The sequence below is a fragment of the Canis aureus genome, chromosome X, assembly GCF_053574225.1.
Source record: "Canis aureus isolate CA01 chromosome X, VMU_Caureus_v.1.0, whole genome shotgun sequence".
NCBI lineage: Eukaryota > Metazoa > Chordata > Mammalia > Carnivora > Canidae > Canis > Canis aureus.
In genome coordinates, this window is record NC_135649.1 from 78,584,422 (window position 1) to 78,598,410 (window position 13,989).

Sequence of the window (13,989 nt, forward strand, 5' to 3'; positions counted from 1 at the left end):
ACTAAAATTGGGTATTTGCAAATGAAAATTAGCACCTTTACTAATAACCTTTACTAAACACTGGATTGGTATTCTACCTCCATCCTGATGGAGATATTTAATGGCAAAGACTCTACAATGCATGTGTGTAGATCGTTGAGATTCCTACAGTCCGGAGAGAAGACCACTTTGTTGATGTTGGCTTGAATTGGCTATGATTTTTTTATTGCTGCTATTCTTACTTTTGGATTCTATATTATTCTTCAGATTCATCTTTATAGTTTGGTCTCTTAATAGTTGTTGGGCTACACAGTGTGTAGTGATGAAACGTTGTTTCAACAGTTTTGGTCTTCACCTTTTCAGTAGTTAGACTTCAAGGCACAAAGGGCTTGCACCTGAACTACAAACCATCTATATTTCTATTGCTAAAGCAGACCTATACATAATCCACTCCTCCCTTTGACTTTTCTTATAAAGTGATGCTTCCTTGTCATCTCTGATATCTTTTTGCTTTGGGAGTGAGAACAAATGGAGGAGGTAGACTACAGAGCTCTGCCACTAGTTTGGTGTATGTAACATGGTAGATGGGAGTGAGGCTAGTAATCCAAGAGAATTTGGGATGAGTTGGAGGAAGTATTGACGAGGTCAGAAAGTAGTGTTGCTTCTGGATTAAGCTCTTTCTATAGTCCAGGCAGGCTTCTAGGGAACCTAATGGATATAATATAATCACAGCAACTAACAGGCTCACAATCTAGTTAGTTATTCTTTATGGCCCCATGCTCTTTGTATTACTTTATGAATTGACCTGAAGTTAGTGAATGGTCAGTTTTCCAGTTGCCTTTATTTGATAAATAATATACTCAATGGAAAGAACATTATTTTGAAGATAGACCTAACTAGGTTCAAATTCAAGTTCTGCCATGTGGCTAGCTGTGTGATTTGAAGCAAACTATTTAAATTTTTCTATTAAAAAAGAAGGAAGTGATACCCATTTCACAGAGCTAGAAAGGTAAATGAAATACATCTTAAAATACTTAGCCCAGTGCCTATCATGAAGTATTAATCACTAGAATGTCAGCACCATGAGAATAGGAATTTGGGGCTCTTGGTCACTACTGTATTTCCACACTTAGATCAATGCCTGACATGTATCAGTGCCTGGTTCAGTAAATATTTGTTGAGAGTCAAAATGGCTCATTGGTTTCCTACTCTGCAATTATTTAGTGCACTGACAATCCAGCAGTAAGCAAAGTGGACCAAGAAATCTTGGCCCTCATGGAGATGGCATTCTAGTGATAAATACTTCTAGCTGTTTTTAGTAGCAGATATTCAATAAAATATTTCTGAAAGAGCCAAAATATAAAATAGGTAAGATGGAGAATATGAGCTCAGATTGAATAGAAAGTAGGAGTACCTTTCCTGTCTGATTGTTTTGTCCAATTCTCCATCTACCCAAATACTTGTTTGGGAAGCACAATTTAAAAGCCACTGCTTTTGTCTATTGGTGATTGGAAATGAGACGTTAAACTTTCCTCAGAGAGCTGTTTTCCCCTGGGTTTTATAAATAAGTGTTGCTTCCTGTAGAAAGCATTGCCCTATTGACTGGTTAGGTGCCTTTCCTTTATGTTTCCATGGCACCCTGTGGTTATAACTTATGGTATATTAAGTGTCTTACTCTGTGCTTTCTGCATCCTGGCACTTAGAAGGCCCCTCAATTCATATTTGTTGTACTGAACAGTGAGATAGCAATTAAAAGCTGTAGGCAGTTAAGAATTTCACCTCTTACTTTGTTTGAGGCTCAAATGTGCTGCTTTTCCATTTAGTTGTTTGGGTATGTTGTTTAAGCTCACCTAAATAATTTTAGTCTCCTGAAAAATTAGAAGGTAAACAACTGAACTGAATTGATTTGAGCCAGGGACTGGAAGTCATTCTGCTTACAGAGGATAGTAGTCATCATACATGGAAATGGGGCCGGGCTACTCAGCTATTCTGAGGGGTCTTGTGGCTAGAAGGCTTCTTCCTTGCCCTGGTCAGGATTTCATTGCCATGCTGTGTGATCTGACTAGAGAGCACTGTTTTTTAAACTTGCCTCATTGTGACAATCAGTTGGTGTTCTTAAAAACAACCTAAGTGTCCATTGTTGGATGAATGAATAAAGAAAATATGGTATATACATACAATTAGAATAGTATTCAGCCTTAAAAAGGAAATCCTGACATTTAGGACAACATGGATGAACCTGGAGGACATTATGCTAAGTGAAATAAGCAAGACACAGAAGGAAAAATACTTCATGATCCCGCTTAATGAGGAATCTAAAATTGTCACTTAGAAGCAGAGAGTAGAATGGTGGTGGCCAAGAGCTATGAGGAGGAAATATTGGGGAAGTATTAGTCAAAGGGTACAAAGTTTTGGTTATACAAGACAAATGAGTCCTAGAGACCTGCACAGCATAGTTCCTGTGATTAACAATACTATATCGTGTACTTACAACTTTGCTAGGAGAGTAGCTCTTATGTTAGGTTGCTTTTATTACAAAAAAATAAGAGGGCAGGAGGAAACTTTTGGAGGACATGGATATGTTTATGGCATAGACTGTGGTGATGATTCTTATCTCTAAATTAAAATTGTATACATGAATTATGTACAGCTTTTAGTAGGTCAGTGATACCTCAATAAATGGTTTAAGAAAATATATTCCCAGCCTACCCCTAGACCTACTCCTCAGAGGAGAGACCTGAAATAGGAGTAACTTCAAGGAATGGGGATGACAGGACTACAGGCATACCTCATTCTATTGCCCTTTGCTTTATTGCATTTCACAGATACTGCATTTTTTACGAATTGGAGATTTCTGACAACCCTGCATCAAGTCTGTGGTGCCATTTTTCCAACAGCATTTATTCACTTCCTGTTTCTGCGTCACATTTTGGTAATTCTCATAATATTTCAGACTTTCTCATTAATATATATATTTTAAAGATTTTATTTATTTATTCATGAGAGACACAGAGAGGCAGAGACATAGGCAGAGGGAGAAGCACACTTCCCACGGGGAGCTAGATGCTGAACTTAATCCCAGAATTCCCAGGATCACACCCTGAGCTAAAGGCAGAAACTCAACTGCTGAGCCACCCAGGTGATCCTCATTAATATATTTGTTATGGTGATTTGTAATCAAGAGATCTTTAAAAAAACACATTTTATTATGTATTCATGACAGAGAGAGAGAGAAAGGCCGAGGGAGAAGCAGGCTCTGTACAGGGAGCCCAACGCAGGACTCATCCCGGTTCTCCAGGATCACACCCCGGGCTGAAGGCGGTGCTAAACCAGTGAGCCACCGGGACTGCCCAAGAGATCTTTGATGTTACTATAGTCCTTGTTTTGGGGTGCCACAAACCTCACCGATATAAAATGGCGAACTTAATAAATTTTGTTTGTGTTCTATTTCACTAGCCAGCCATTTAGCTTCCCTATTCCCCAAGACATAAGAATATTAAAATTAGACCAATTAATAGCCCTAGTATGGCCTCAGGTATTCAAATAAAAGGAAGAGGCACAGTCTCTCACTTTAAATTAGAGGCAAGAAATGATTAAACTTAGTAAGGCATATGGAAAGCTGAGATAGGCTGAAAGCTAGACTTCTTGTGCCCAAAAGATAACCATGTTGTGAATGCAAAGGAAACATTCTTGAAGGAAATTAAAAATGCTACTCTATTGAATACATGAACTATAAGTGAAACAGCCCTATCACTGATATAGAGAAAGTCTGAGTGATCTGGATCAAGCCAGCTACAACATTCCCTTAAACCAAAGCCTAATCCAGAGCAAGGCCCTAACTCTCCTTAATTCTAGGAAGCTGCAGAAGAAAAGTTTGAAGCTAGCAGAGGTTGGTTCATAACATTTAAGGAAAGAATCCATCTCTAGAACATAAAAGTGCATGATAAAGCAACAAGTGCTGATGTAAAAGCTGCAGCAAGTCATCAAGAATATCTAGGTAAGATAATTCATGACGGAGGCTGCACTAAACAGATTTCCCACGTACATGAAATGGCCTTCTATTGGAAAAAGATGCCATCTAGGACTTTCATAGCTAGAGAAGAGAAGTCAGTGCCTGGATTCACATCTTCAAAACAGGCTAACCCTTGTTAGGGGCAAATGCAGCTGGTAACTTTAAGGTGAAGCCAGTGCTTATTTACTGTTCTGAAAATCCTAGGGCCCTTAAGAATTATGCTAAATCTACTCTGCCTGTGCTCTATAAATGGAAAAACAAAACCTAGATGACAGCACATCTGTTTACAACATGGTTTACTGAGTATTTTAAGCCCATAATTGAGACCTATTGCTCAGAAAAAGAATCTTTTCAAAATATGATTGTTCATTGACAGTACACCTGGTTACCTAAGAGCTCTGATACACGAGATGAATGCTGTTTCCATGCTTCCTAACATAACACCCATTCTGCAGCCCATGAATCAAGGAGTAATTTCAATTTTCAAACCTTATTTAAGAAATTTTGTAAGGCTGTAGCTGCCATAGATAGTGATTCTTCTGATGGATCTGAGCAGAGTAAATTGAAAATCTTCTGGAAAGAATTGACTTCTAGATGCCATTAAGAGCATTCATGATTCATGGGAAGAAGTCAACATATCAACATTAATGAGAATTTAGAAGTTGATTCCAGTCCTCATAGATGACTTTGAGGTCTTCAAGACCAACAGAGGAAGTACTTGCAGATGTGGTAGAAATAGCAAGAGAACTGAAATTGGAGGTAGAACCTTGAATTGCCATAATCTCATGATAAAATTAATGGGTGAGGAGTTCCCTTTTATGGATGGATAAGCAAAGAAAATAATTTCTTGAGATGGAATCTGCTTCTGGTGATGATGCTGTGAAGCTTGTTGGAATGACATTAAACAGTTTAGAATATTATATGAACTTAGTTGATAAACAGTGGCAGGATTTAAGGAATTGACTCCACTTTTGAAAGAAGTTTTACTGTGGGTAAAATGCTATCAAATGGCACCAGGTGCCACAGAGAAATCATTCCTGAAAGGAAGAATCAATCAATGTGGCAGACTTCTTTATTGTCTTAAGAAATTGCCACAGCCACCCCAGCTTCAGCATCCACCACCCTGTTCAGCCAGCAGCCATCAACATCGAGGCAAAACCCTGTACCACCAAAATGATTGACTTGCTGAAAGCTCAGATAATTGTTAGTGTTTTTTAGCAATAAAGTATTTTTAAACTAAGGGATGTACTTTTGCACATAATGCTATTGCACACTTAATAGACTACAGTATAGTACATAACTTTTATATACACTAGGAAACCAAAAGTTCATTTGCCTGCCTTATTGAGATACTTTATTGAAGTGCTCTGGAACTGAACCTATAATATCTGAGGCATGCCTATATTACTTTCCACCATACAGCTTTCTGTATTCTTTGATTTTTTTTTACCTGGAGTATATTCTACTTTTATTCAGTTGTAATTTATCTTTTCAATTAAGTATTGCAATTCATATTATAAAAATTCAAAAGGTACAATAGGATATATGATAAAAGAAAATCTCCCTTCCACTCCTGTCCCTAGTTACTAGATTCCTTTCCCTAGAGTTGACCAATATTATCAGTTAGTTGTATATTATTCCAAAGTTATTATGCATATGAAACCAAATACTTATAACTATTTGTTACACAGACACACACACACCATAAATATACCTTTCAAAAAGTGGAAGTATACCATACATAATTTGTACATTGCTTTTTTATTTGCCACATCATGCTGATTTTTCCATGTGAGTATGTAAGAGTTTGGTCCTTGTTTTTTATGGTTCCACTCTATTCCATTGTATGTATATGTTATCATTTATATAACCAGTCCCTTATTGATGGGCAGGTAATTAGATTTTTTTCCAGTTTTCAGCTATTACAGTAATGCTACAATGAATACTTGTACAGTTGCAATGCTGTTGCTTATACTTACGCATTTGTGTTGTTCCAAGTGCTTTACGTATCTAAAAGATGAATCCATAGAAGCAAAATTACTGAGTCAAAAGGTATGTGTATTTGTAGTTTTGACAGATCTTGCCAAATTTTTCTCCCTAGAGATTGTATGATTTTCATGCCTACTTTCAATATTTGTATGTGCCTGTTTCCTTTACCAGTATAACATTTGGTGATGTTATAGTTGAAATACCATCTTTCAGTAGTGTTTCAATTTTCACTTCTTATCACAAGTGAGTTTGATCACCATCTTACATGCTTACAATCTGTCTACCTTTTTTGTGAACTATTTTCTTGTCAAGTTTTATCCTTTTCCGTTAGAGAAATTGGCCCTTTATACTATGAGTTGCAGATTTTTTTGCAGTTTGTCATTTGTCTTTTGAGTTTACTTACCTTGGCTTTTCCCAAACAGAAGTGTTTTGTTTTTATTTAGTCAAGAGGATTTATCTTTCTCTTTACTGTTACTGGGTTTTCTCTTATACATAAACTTTCCCCACTCTGAAATTATTTTCAAAAATCCCCATGAAGTCTTCTGTTATTTTTATGGTTATCCTACTGTTCTCAAATGAATGTCCAGTTATCCCAACACCATCTGTTGAGTAATCCATATTACCTTTGTAATTTGAAATATGAGTGATGGTTTTTGAACAAATAAATGGCATTTAATAAAGGCAAGGGCAGCTGTTATAAATTAAGGTACTGGGATCCCTGGGTGGCGCAGTGGTTTGGCGCCTGCCTTTGGCCCAGGGCGCGATCCTGGACACCCGGGATCGAATCCCACGTCGGGCTCCCGGTGCATGGAGCCTGCTTCTCCCTCTGCCTGTGTCTCTGCCTCTCTCTCTCTCTCTGTGACTATCATAAATAAATAAAAATTAAAAAAAATTAAAAAAAAATAAATAAATTAAGGTACTTAGGAGCCATGTCAAATGAAGCATGGGTACCCTATTTGGATCCTAATTTGAACAAATAAACTCAAAAGACATTTTTAAAGTAATCTTGGAAAATAGAGTAGGGATTGGATATTAAGGTATTAAGAAACTATTAACTTTGGTGAAATGATAGCTTTGTTATTTTTAAACTCTATCTGTTACAGATAATGAAGTATTTATAGGTGTTTGATATCTGGAATTTTCTTGAAAGTATGCCAGAAATGACCAACAATCATATGAAAAGATGTTCAACATCACTAATTATCAGAGAAATACAAATGAAAACAACAATGAGATATCACCTCATACTTATTAGAATGGCTACTATAAAAAAGAAAGAAAAGAACAAGTGTTGGTGAATTTGTGGAGAAGCTAGAACCTTGTAGATTGTTTGTGGGAATATAAAACGGAGCAACCTCTATGGAAAACAATAGGGAGGTTCTTTTTAAAAATTAAAAATGAAACTACTGTGTGATTCAGCAATTCCACTTCTGAGTATTTACCCAAAAGAACTGAAAACAGGTTTTTGAGGAGATTATTTTCACATCTATGTTTATAGTAGTGCTAGTCATAAAAGCCAAGAAGTGGAAGCAGCCCATAAGTCCACTGATGAACAGATGAAGAAATTGTGGTATGCACATAGAATGGAATATTCATCAGCCTTAAAAAGGAAGGAAATCCTGTCACATGCTACAATGTGAATGAACCTTGAGGATATTATGTTAAGTGAAATGAGTTAGTCATAGAAAAGATAAATACTGTATGATTCCACTTATATGAGGTATCTAAAGTAGTCAAATTGATAAAAACAGAAAGTAGAAAAAAAAACAGAAAGTAGAACAGTGGTTTCCAGGAGCTGGGGAGAGGGAGAAACAGAGTTGTTTAAGGGGTTTAGAGTTTCAGATTTGCAAGATTGAAAAGTTCTGGAGATCTGTTTCACAACGGTGTGCCTAACAACACACAACAACGGTAAACCTAACACTACTGAGCTATACACTTAAAAATGGTTAAGATGATAAATTTTATGTGGTTTGTTTTTTTAGTCACATAAAAGATTTATTTATTTAGAATATGCATGTGAGTGGGGGGAGGGTCAGAGGGAGAGGGAATCTTCAAGCAGACCCCCTGCTGAGTGTAGTCGCTGACACAGGGCTTGATCCCAAAACCCTGAGGTCATGACTGAGCTGAAATCAAGAGTTGGCCACTCAACCGACTGAGCCATCCAGCTACACCAAAAATAACCATTTTAAGTGTATAATTAAATTGTATTCAGAGTTGTGCAACTGTGATCACTAATTCCAGAACATTTTTAACACCCTAAAAGGAAACCCACTACCTTCTAGCAGTCATTCATTTCCCTTTTCCCCTAGTCTCTAGAAACCACTAATCTATTTTTCCATCTCAATGGATTTTCCTATTCTGGAAAATTCATATAAAAGGAATCATATAATATGTGGCCTTTGTGTCTGGCTTCTTGCACTCTGTAGTGTTTTTAAGTTTGTTTATGTTGTAGAATGAATCAGTGCTTCATTCCTTTTTATAGCTAAATTACATTGCCTCTTCTGGTTATTCCACATTTTATTTAACCATTTTTTCTGTTGATGGTTATTTGGGATGCTCTGTGGCCTTGAGCATGGCACCTTGCTTCTCTGAGCCTCAGTTTCCTCATCTGTAAGAAGCGGCTTATAACATCTACATGGTCTGATTGTGATAAGAGGGAAAGTATACTTAGCACTATGCTTTGTACAAATAGATGCTCTAGGAGTGACTTGTATGAGAGGTATGCTGGAAGAAACTATCACCAGGGGGCAGCATAAAACTACTACTACCCTGACCCAATTGGAGTTAAACATAACTCTAGGTAAAAAACAACAACATAACTCTATGTGTAAATATGTTGCAGTACAAAGTAAAGATTTTTGGTTCTCCTACTTGGAAAACAAACATATACACATATTTCTTTGCTATCTATTTATCAGTTTCCCTCCCCTTGTGGACTTAATGTGTGACATAACTATCTACTGTGCCTAGACCCTTTTTAGCCTAACAGAAGCTTAATGCATTGAAATTCTTGTCAGATTCCAGAAAACTACCATTTTTTATAATTTAAATGAAATAAAAGGTCAGTTGAGTTCAACAAAAATATATAGGTCCACAGGCTCTAGAGCCAAAATCTAGGCTTTGTTCCTTCCAGCCATGTGACCTTAGGAGTAGCAATGTAAAAATGGGGATGATAATAATAATAGTTATGGCCTTCTAAGATTGAATATTAAATGATTTAATGAATGCAGAGTACTTAGGACATTGCTTAGCACATAATATATGTTCAGGATCTATTAGTTATTATTCATATTACTCTGTTCCAAGTTTCATGTTGGAGCCAGGAATAGATAAAGTCTCCACAGTCAAGGAAGTTAGCACCATAAAACCAGTATGCAGATTATTTCAGGATGCTCTAAGTGCAGCGATAGAGGCATACACAGGAAGGACACTTAAAGGTCTGTTTCTATTACATAAAAAATGCTGCTCTCCAGGAAGAAGCCTGGTACAATAGAAATAGTGCATTCTGGAGTCAGAACAGCCTGGGTTTGAATCTCGTGTACACTCATAAACATTATGCAGCTTTAGGAGCAGCCAATGTCTCATAGTCTTAGTTTTCCCAATCCTAAAATAGGGTGAAGTTTCTGATGTCTTCCTGCTGGAAGTGCCCTGTTTGGGTGCTCTGTGGTCTAAAATGTCCCTAAGGGATGCCTGGGTGGCTCAGCAGTTGAGTGTCTGCCTTAGGCTCACGGCACGATTCTGGGATCTGGGATCGAGTCCCATATCTGGCTTCACACAGGGAGCCTGCTTCTTCCTCTGCCTATGTCTCTGCCTCTCTCTGTGTGTCTCATGAATAGATAGGTTTTAAAGATTTATTTATTTTAGACTCAGCACAGCACACGTGATTTGGAGGAGGGGCAGAGGGAGAGATGCTTCAAGTAGAATCCCTGCTGAGCATGTAGCCCAACCTGGGGCTAGATACCACAACCCATGAGATGATTACCTGAGCCAAAACCAAGAGTCAGAGGCTTAACCAACTGAGCCACCCAGATGCCCACAAGCAAAGATTTTTTAAAAGGTGTTAGGTAGAGGAAAAAAAGACATTAGATTAACTTAAAATCAGATTCTGACTATGTTATTTAACCTTTCTTTGTCTATTTCCACATGTAAGTTTTTTCATCCATATATACCTTGCTCATAGTTGTTCTGACAATGAGATAATGTATATAAAGTATATGTGGAATATAGAAGGTGCTGAGCAATAAATAATAGTTTTATTATATTTCTAACAAAGATATCTCTGTTATTTTTTAAATTATTTAATTGTTTGTTTATTTATTTATTTATGAGAGAGAGAGAGAGAGAGAGAGAGAGGCAGAGACACAGGAGGAGGGAGAAGCAGGCCCCATGCAGGGAACCCGACGTGGGACTTGATCCTGGGACTCCAGGATCCCGCCCTGGGACAAAGGCAGGTGCTAAACCGCTAAGCCACCCAGGGATCCCAGATATCTCTGTTACTGTTGAAGTGGAAACTTAAGTAATATATACCATGTTAATTTCTGTATTCTCTTGAAGAGCCTTACACCACAGTTTCATGAAAGGACTGGGCATTTCAATGAATACATAGATAATACTGTGTTTGTTTATAGTAGGAATAATCAAGTTTGAAACTAGGAGAGACTTTTTTTTATAGAGTAATGTGTTCAGCCATGTGTGATCTTAAATTTCAACTATAACATTTAGTTACTAACCTTCTGAACTTCTAACCAAATATAGTCAGTTTCTGTTGCATTACATGTTCCTTTCTTCTTCCTTCTTAGGTCTTTCAGAGCCTTGAAGACCACCATTTGGAAGTGGTGGCTTTTTTCAGGGAAAATGGCTTCCATGGCCTTCTTGCCCATGACTCCGAGTATGCTCTCTACAATATTCCTTCTTACTACAGTTCCCATGCTCTGAAGCTGAGCTGGAATGGGAAGAATCTTACTACCAATCAGTTCCTGATGCAGGAGGTAGCCAAGCAGCTGGGCTTGAAGCGGATGAATTTTCCCATATTTGCTGCTTTGCTAGGTAGGTATCCAAAGAACAGATTCCAGTGATTGGTAAAGTTTCCTCTTCCAATGTTAAGACATGAAGACCAGAGCAATTTAGCCTATCATTATTGAATTTATCCTTTTAAAGTCCACATGCCAACACTATGCTGGGGAAAATTCAGCAGGCTTTTGGAATTCTTACTGGAAACTCAGCATGTTTGTCTTATGAATTTAACACCGGATCCTAGAAAATTATTTTGATTTTTGTAAGACTTTTTTTTTGTTATATTCCATAACTATTTTATGTAGAGTACTGTCTTAGGCCAAACATTTTAATAACTCTAAATAGCTTTGGCTCCCCCTTCAGAGCATTTGCATTTCTTTCCTGCTGTCTCAATTTAGATCAAGAACACAAATTGTTGTATACGTTTTTCTCTTTCTGTTTTGCTAACATTTTATTATGATAATTTCCAAACACACAGCAAAATTGAAAGAATTTGGTAGTGAAAATCCTATAAATCCTACATCTACCTCCTATATTCTTCCCTTAACATTTTCCCATATTTGCTTTATCATATATCTTGTCCATTCTAGCCATCCATCAATTTATCTTTTAAATATACATCTAAAAGTAAATTGCAGAGAGTTATGTTTTCCTAAAGACTTATTTACTTATTTGAGATAGAGGGAAAATGTGAGTGGGGGGAGTGGTAGTAGAGGAGGAGAGAGAGACTCTTAAATTAGACTCCCTGCTGAGTGCAGAGCCCAACCCAGGACTTGATCCCAGGACCCTGAGATCATGATCTGAGCTGAAACCAAGGGTTGGATGCTTAACCAACTGAGCCACCCGAATATCTTGAGAGTTGACTATGTTTTCAGGTGGCTTTCCAAGTACTGACAGCATGAAGGTTAATATATTGTGTCAGGTGTAACCTCTGCTTAAAATCCCAAAGGATTTGGTTTTGGCTCATCTAAAGGAGTCAGTACAGGTTTTAGAATTAGGCCTATGACAAATCCCTGAAGTTATAACTCCCTGGTTTCAATTTCCTCATGTGTGAAATGGAATAGTACACTTCATTGTGTTATTGACAAAATTAAATGAGATATAAAATGCCCAGCACTTACTAAGCAGTCTGTAATTGTGGCTGCTATTATAAAAGGCAGAATGACTAGGTGATAGATAATAGCATGGGCTTTGGAGTCTGCTTCTTATCCTGGTGGGGGCACTTATTAACCAAGCTACTTTGGGCTAAGTCACCAAACTTGTTTGAACCTCACTTTCCTTATCTGTAAGATGGGGATAATAATACTACTATGTGTGATTATTACAATGATAAAACATAAAATGTAGGTGATACAAAGTAGGTAATCAACACATAGATACTATAGATATTACATTGAGAACCTACACCTGTGTGAATTATTTGATTATTTTCTTTCCCAGAAGTCCTTTCATGGCCTGAAGGCTCTATGAAAACATTTGTACAGTCAAAAAATGATAAAATGTACTTTATAGGTAACCACATTCTCCCAGACGAGGACCTGGCTGCTTTTCACTGGAGCCTCTTGGGACCAGAACATCCCCTTGCATCACTTAAGGTAAAGTGCCCCATTTCCTGCTTATGCATCCATGTCTAGGGGATATTGGGGTTTTTTTTCCATTGGCGTTTTGATAGAGTAATTACCTTTCATTAGGCTTAAAATATTTTAAATGCAGAAAATTATAATTATGATCAATACCCTTAATATCTTTTTTTATTAAGTTTTTATGTTAATTCCAGTATAGTTAACATACAGTGTTATATTAGTTTCGGGTATACAATATAGTGATTCAACAATTGCATACATCATCAAGTGCTCATCAGGACAAGTGCACTTCTTAATCATCATCACCTATTTAACCCATCTCCATACCCATCCCTGCCTCTAGTAACCATCTGTTCTCTACAGTTAAGAGTCTGTTTCTTGGTTTGTCTCTTTTTTTCCCTTTGTTTTTTATCTTTCTTAAATTCCACATATGAGTGGAACCATATATTTCCTGACTGAATTATTTCACTTAGCATTACATTCTCTAGATCCATCCATGTCATTGCAAATGGCAAGATTTCATCCCTTTTTATTGGAATAACATTCCATTGTATATATATACTACTTCTTTATCTTTCATCTATCAGTGGACACTTGGGCTGCTTCCATGCTTGGCTATTGAAAATAATGCTGCCTTAAACATAGGGGTGTATGTATCCCTTTGATTTGTGTTTTTGTATTCTTTATGTAAATACCCAGCAGTGCCATTATTGGATTGTAAGGCACTTCTATTTAACTTTCTGAGGAACATCCATACTGTTTTCCACAGTGGCTTCAAAGCGGCATTCCCACCCACAGTACATAAGGGTTCCTTTTTCTCCATATCCTTACCAACACTTGTTTCTTGTGTCTTTGACTTTAGCCATTCTGACAGGTGTGAGGTGATACCTCATTAGTTTTGATTTGCAATTCCCTGATGATGAGCCATGTTGAGCCCCTTTCCATGCATCTATTGGCTGTGTGTATGTCTTTTACGGAGAAATGTCTGTTCACCTTCTGCCCATTTTTAAATGGATTATTGTTTTTATGGGTGTTGCATTGTATCAGTTCTTCGTATATTTTGGATACAAACCCTTTATTTTACATGCCATTTGCAAATATCTTCTTCCACTCAGTAGGTTGCCTTTTCGATTTGTTGATTGTTTTCCTTTGCTACACAGAAACTTTTTATTTTGTTTTCTTTTAAGGTTTTATTTATTTATTCATGAGAGACACATAGAGAGAGAGAGGCAGAGACACAGGCAGAGAAAGAAGCAGGCTCCATGCAGGGAGCCTGATGTGGGACTCAATCCTGGGACTCTAGGATCATGCCCAGGGCCAAAGGCAGGCATTCAACTGCTGAGCCACTCAGGCGTCCCAGAAATTTTTTATCTTATAGTCTCAGTAGTTTTTTTACTTTTGTTTCTCTTGCCT

The 13,989-nt window shown here is 37.3% G+C and overlaps 1 protein-coding gene across 5 annotated transcripts in view; it reads left to right on the forward strand.

Annotated features, from left to right (window-relative positions):
- Window positions 1–13,989, forward strand: part of FAM120C (family with sequence similarity 120 member C) — a 162,732-nt gene that overhangs the window by 14,086 nt on the left and 134,657 nt on the right. For all 5 annotated transcript variants that reach the window (XR_013374848.1, XM_077888784.1, XM_077888785.1 and 2 more), the window contains exons 2-3: window positions 10,780–11,026; window positions 12,506–12,588. Coding sequence is in view for 4 of the 5 variants with exons in the window: in XM_077888784.1 (XP_077744910.1) it covers window positions 10,780–11,026; window positions 12,506–12,588 (330 nt within the window). In the remaining variant the exon portion in view is untranslated. The remainder of the gene's footprint in view (window positions 1–10,779; window positions 11,027–12,505; window positions 12,589–13,989) is intronic.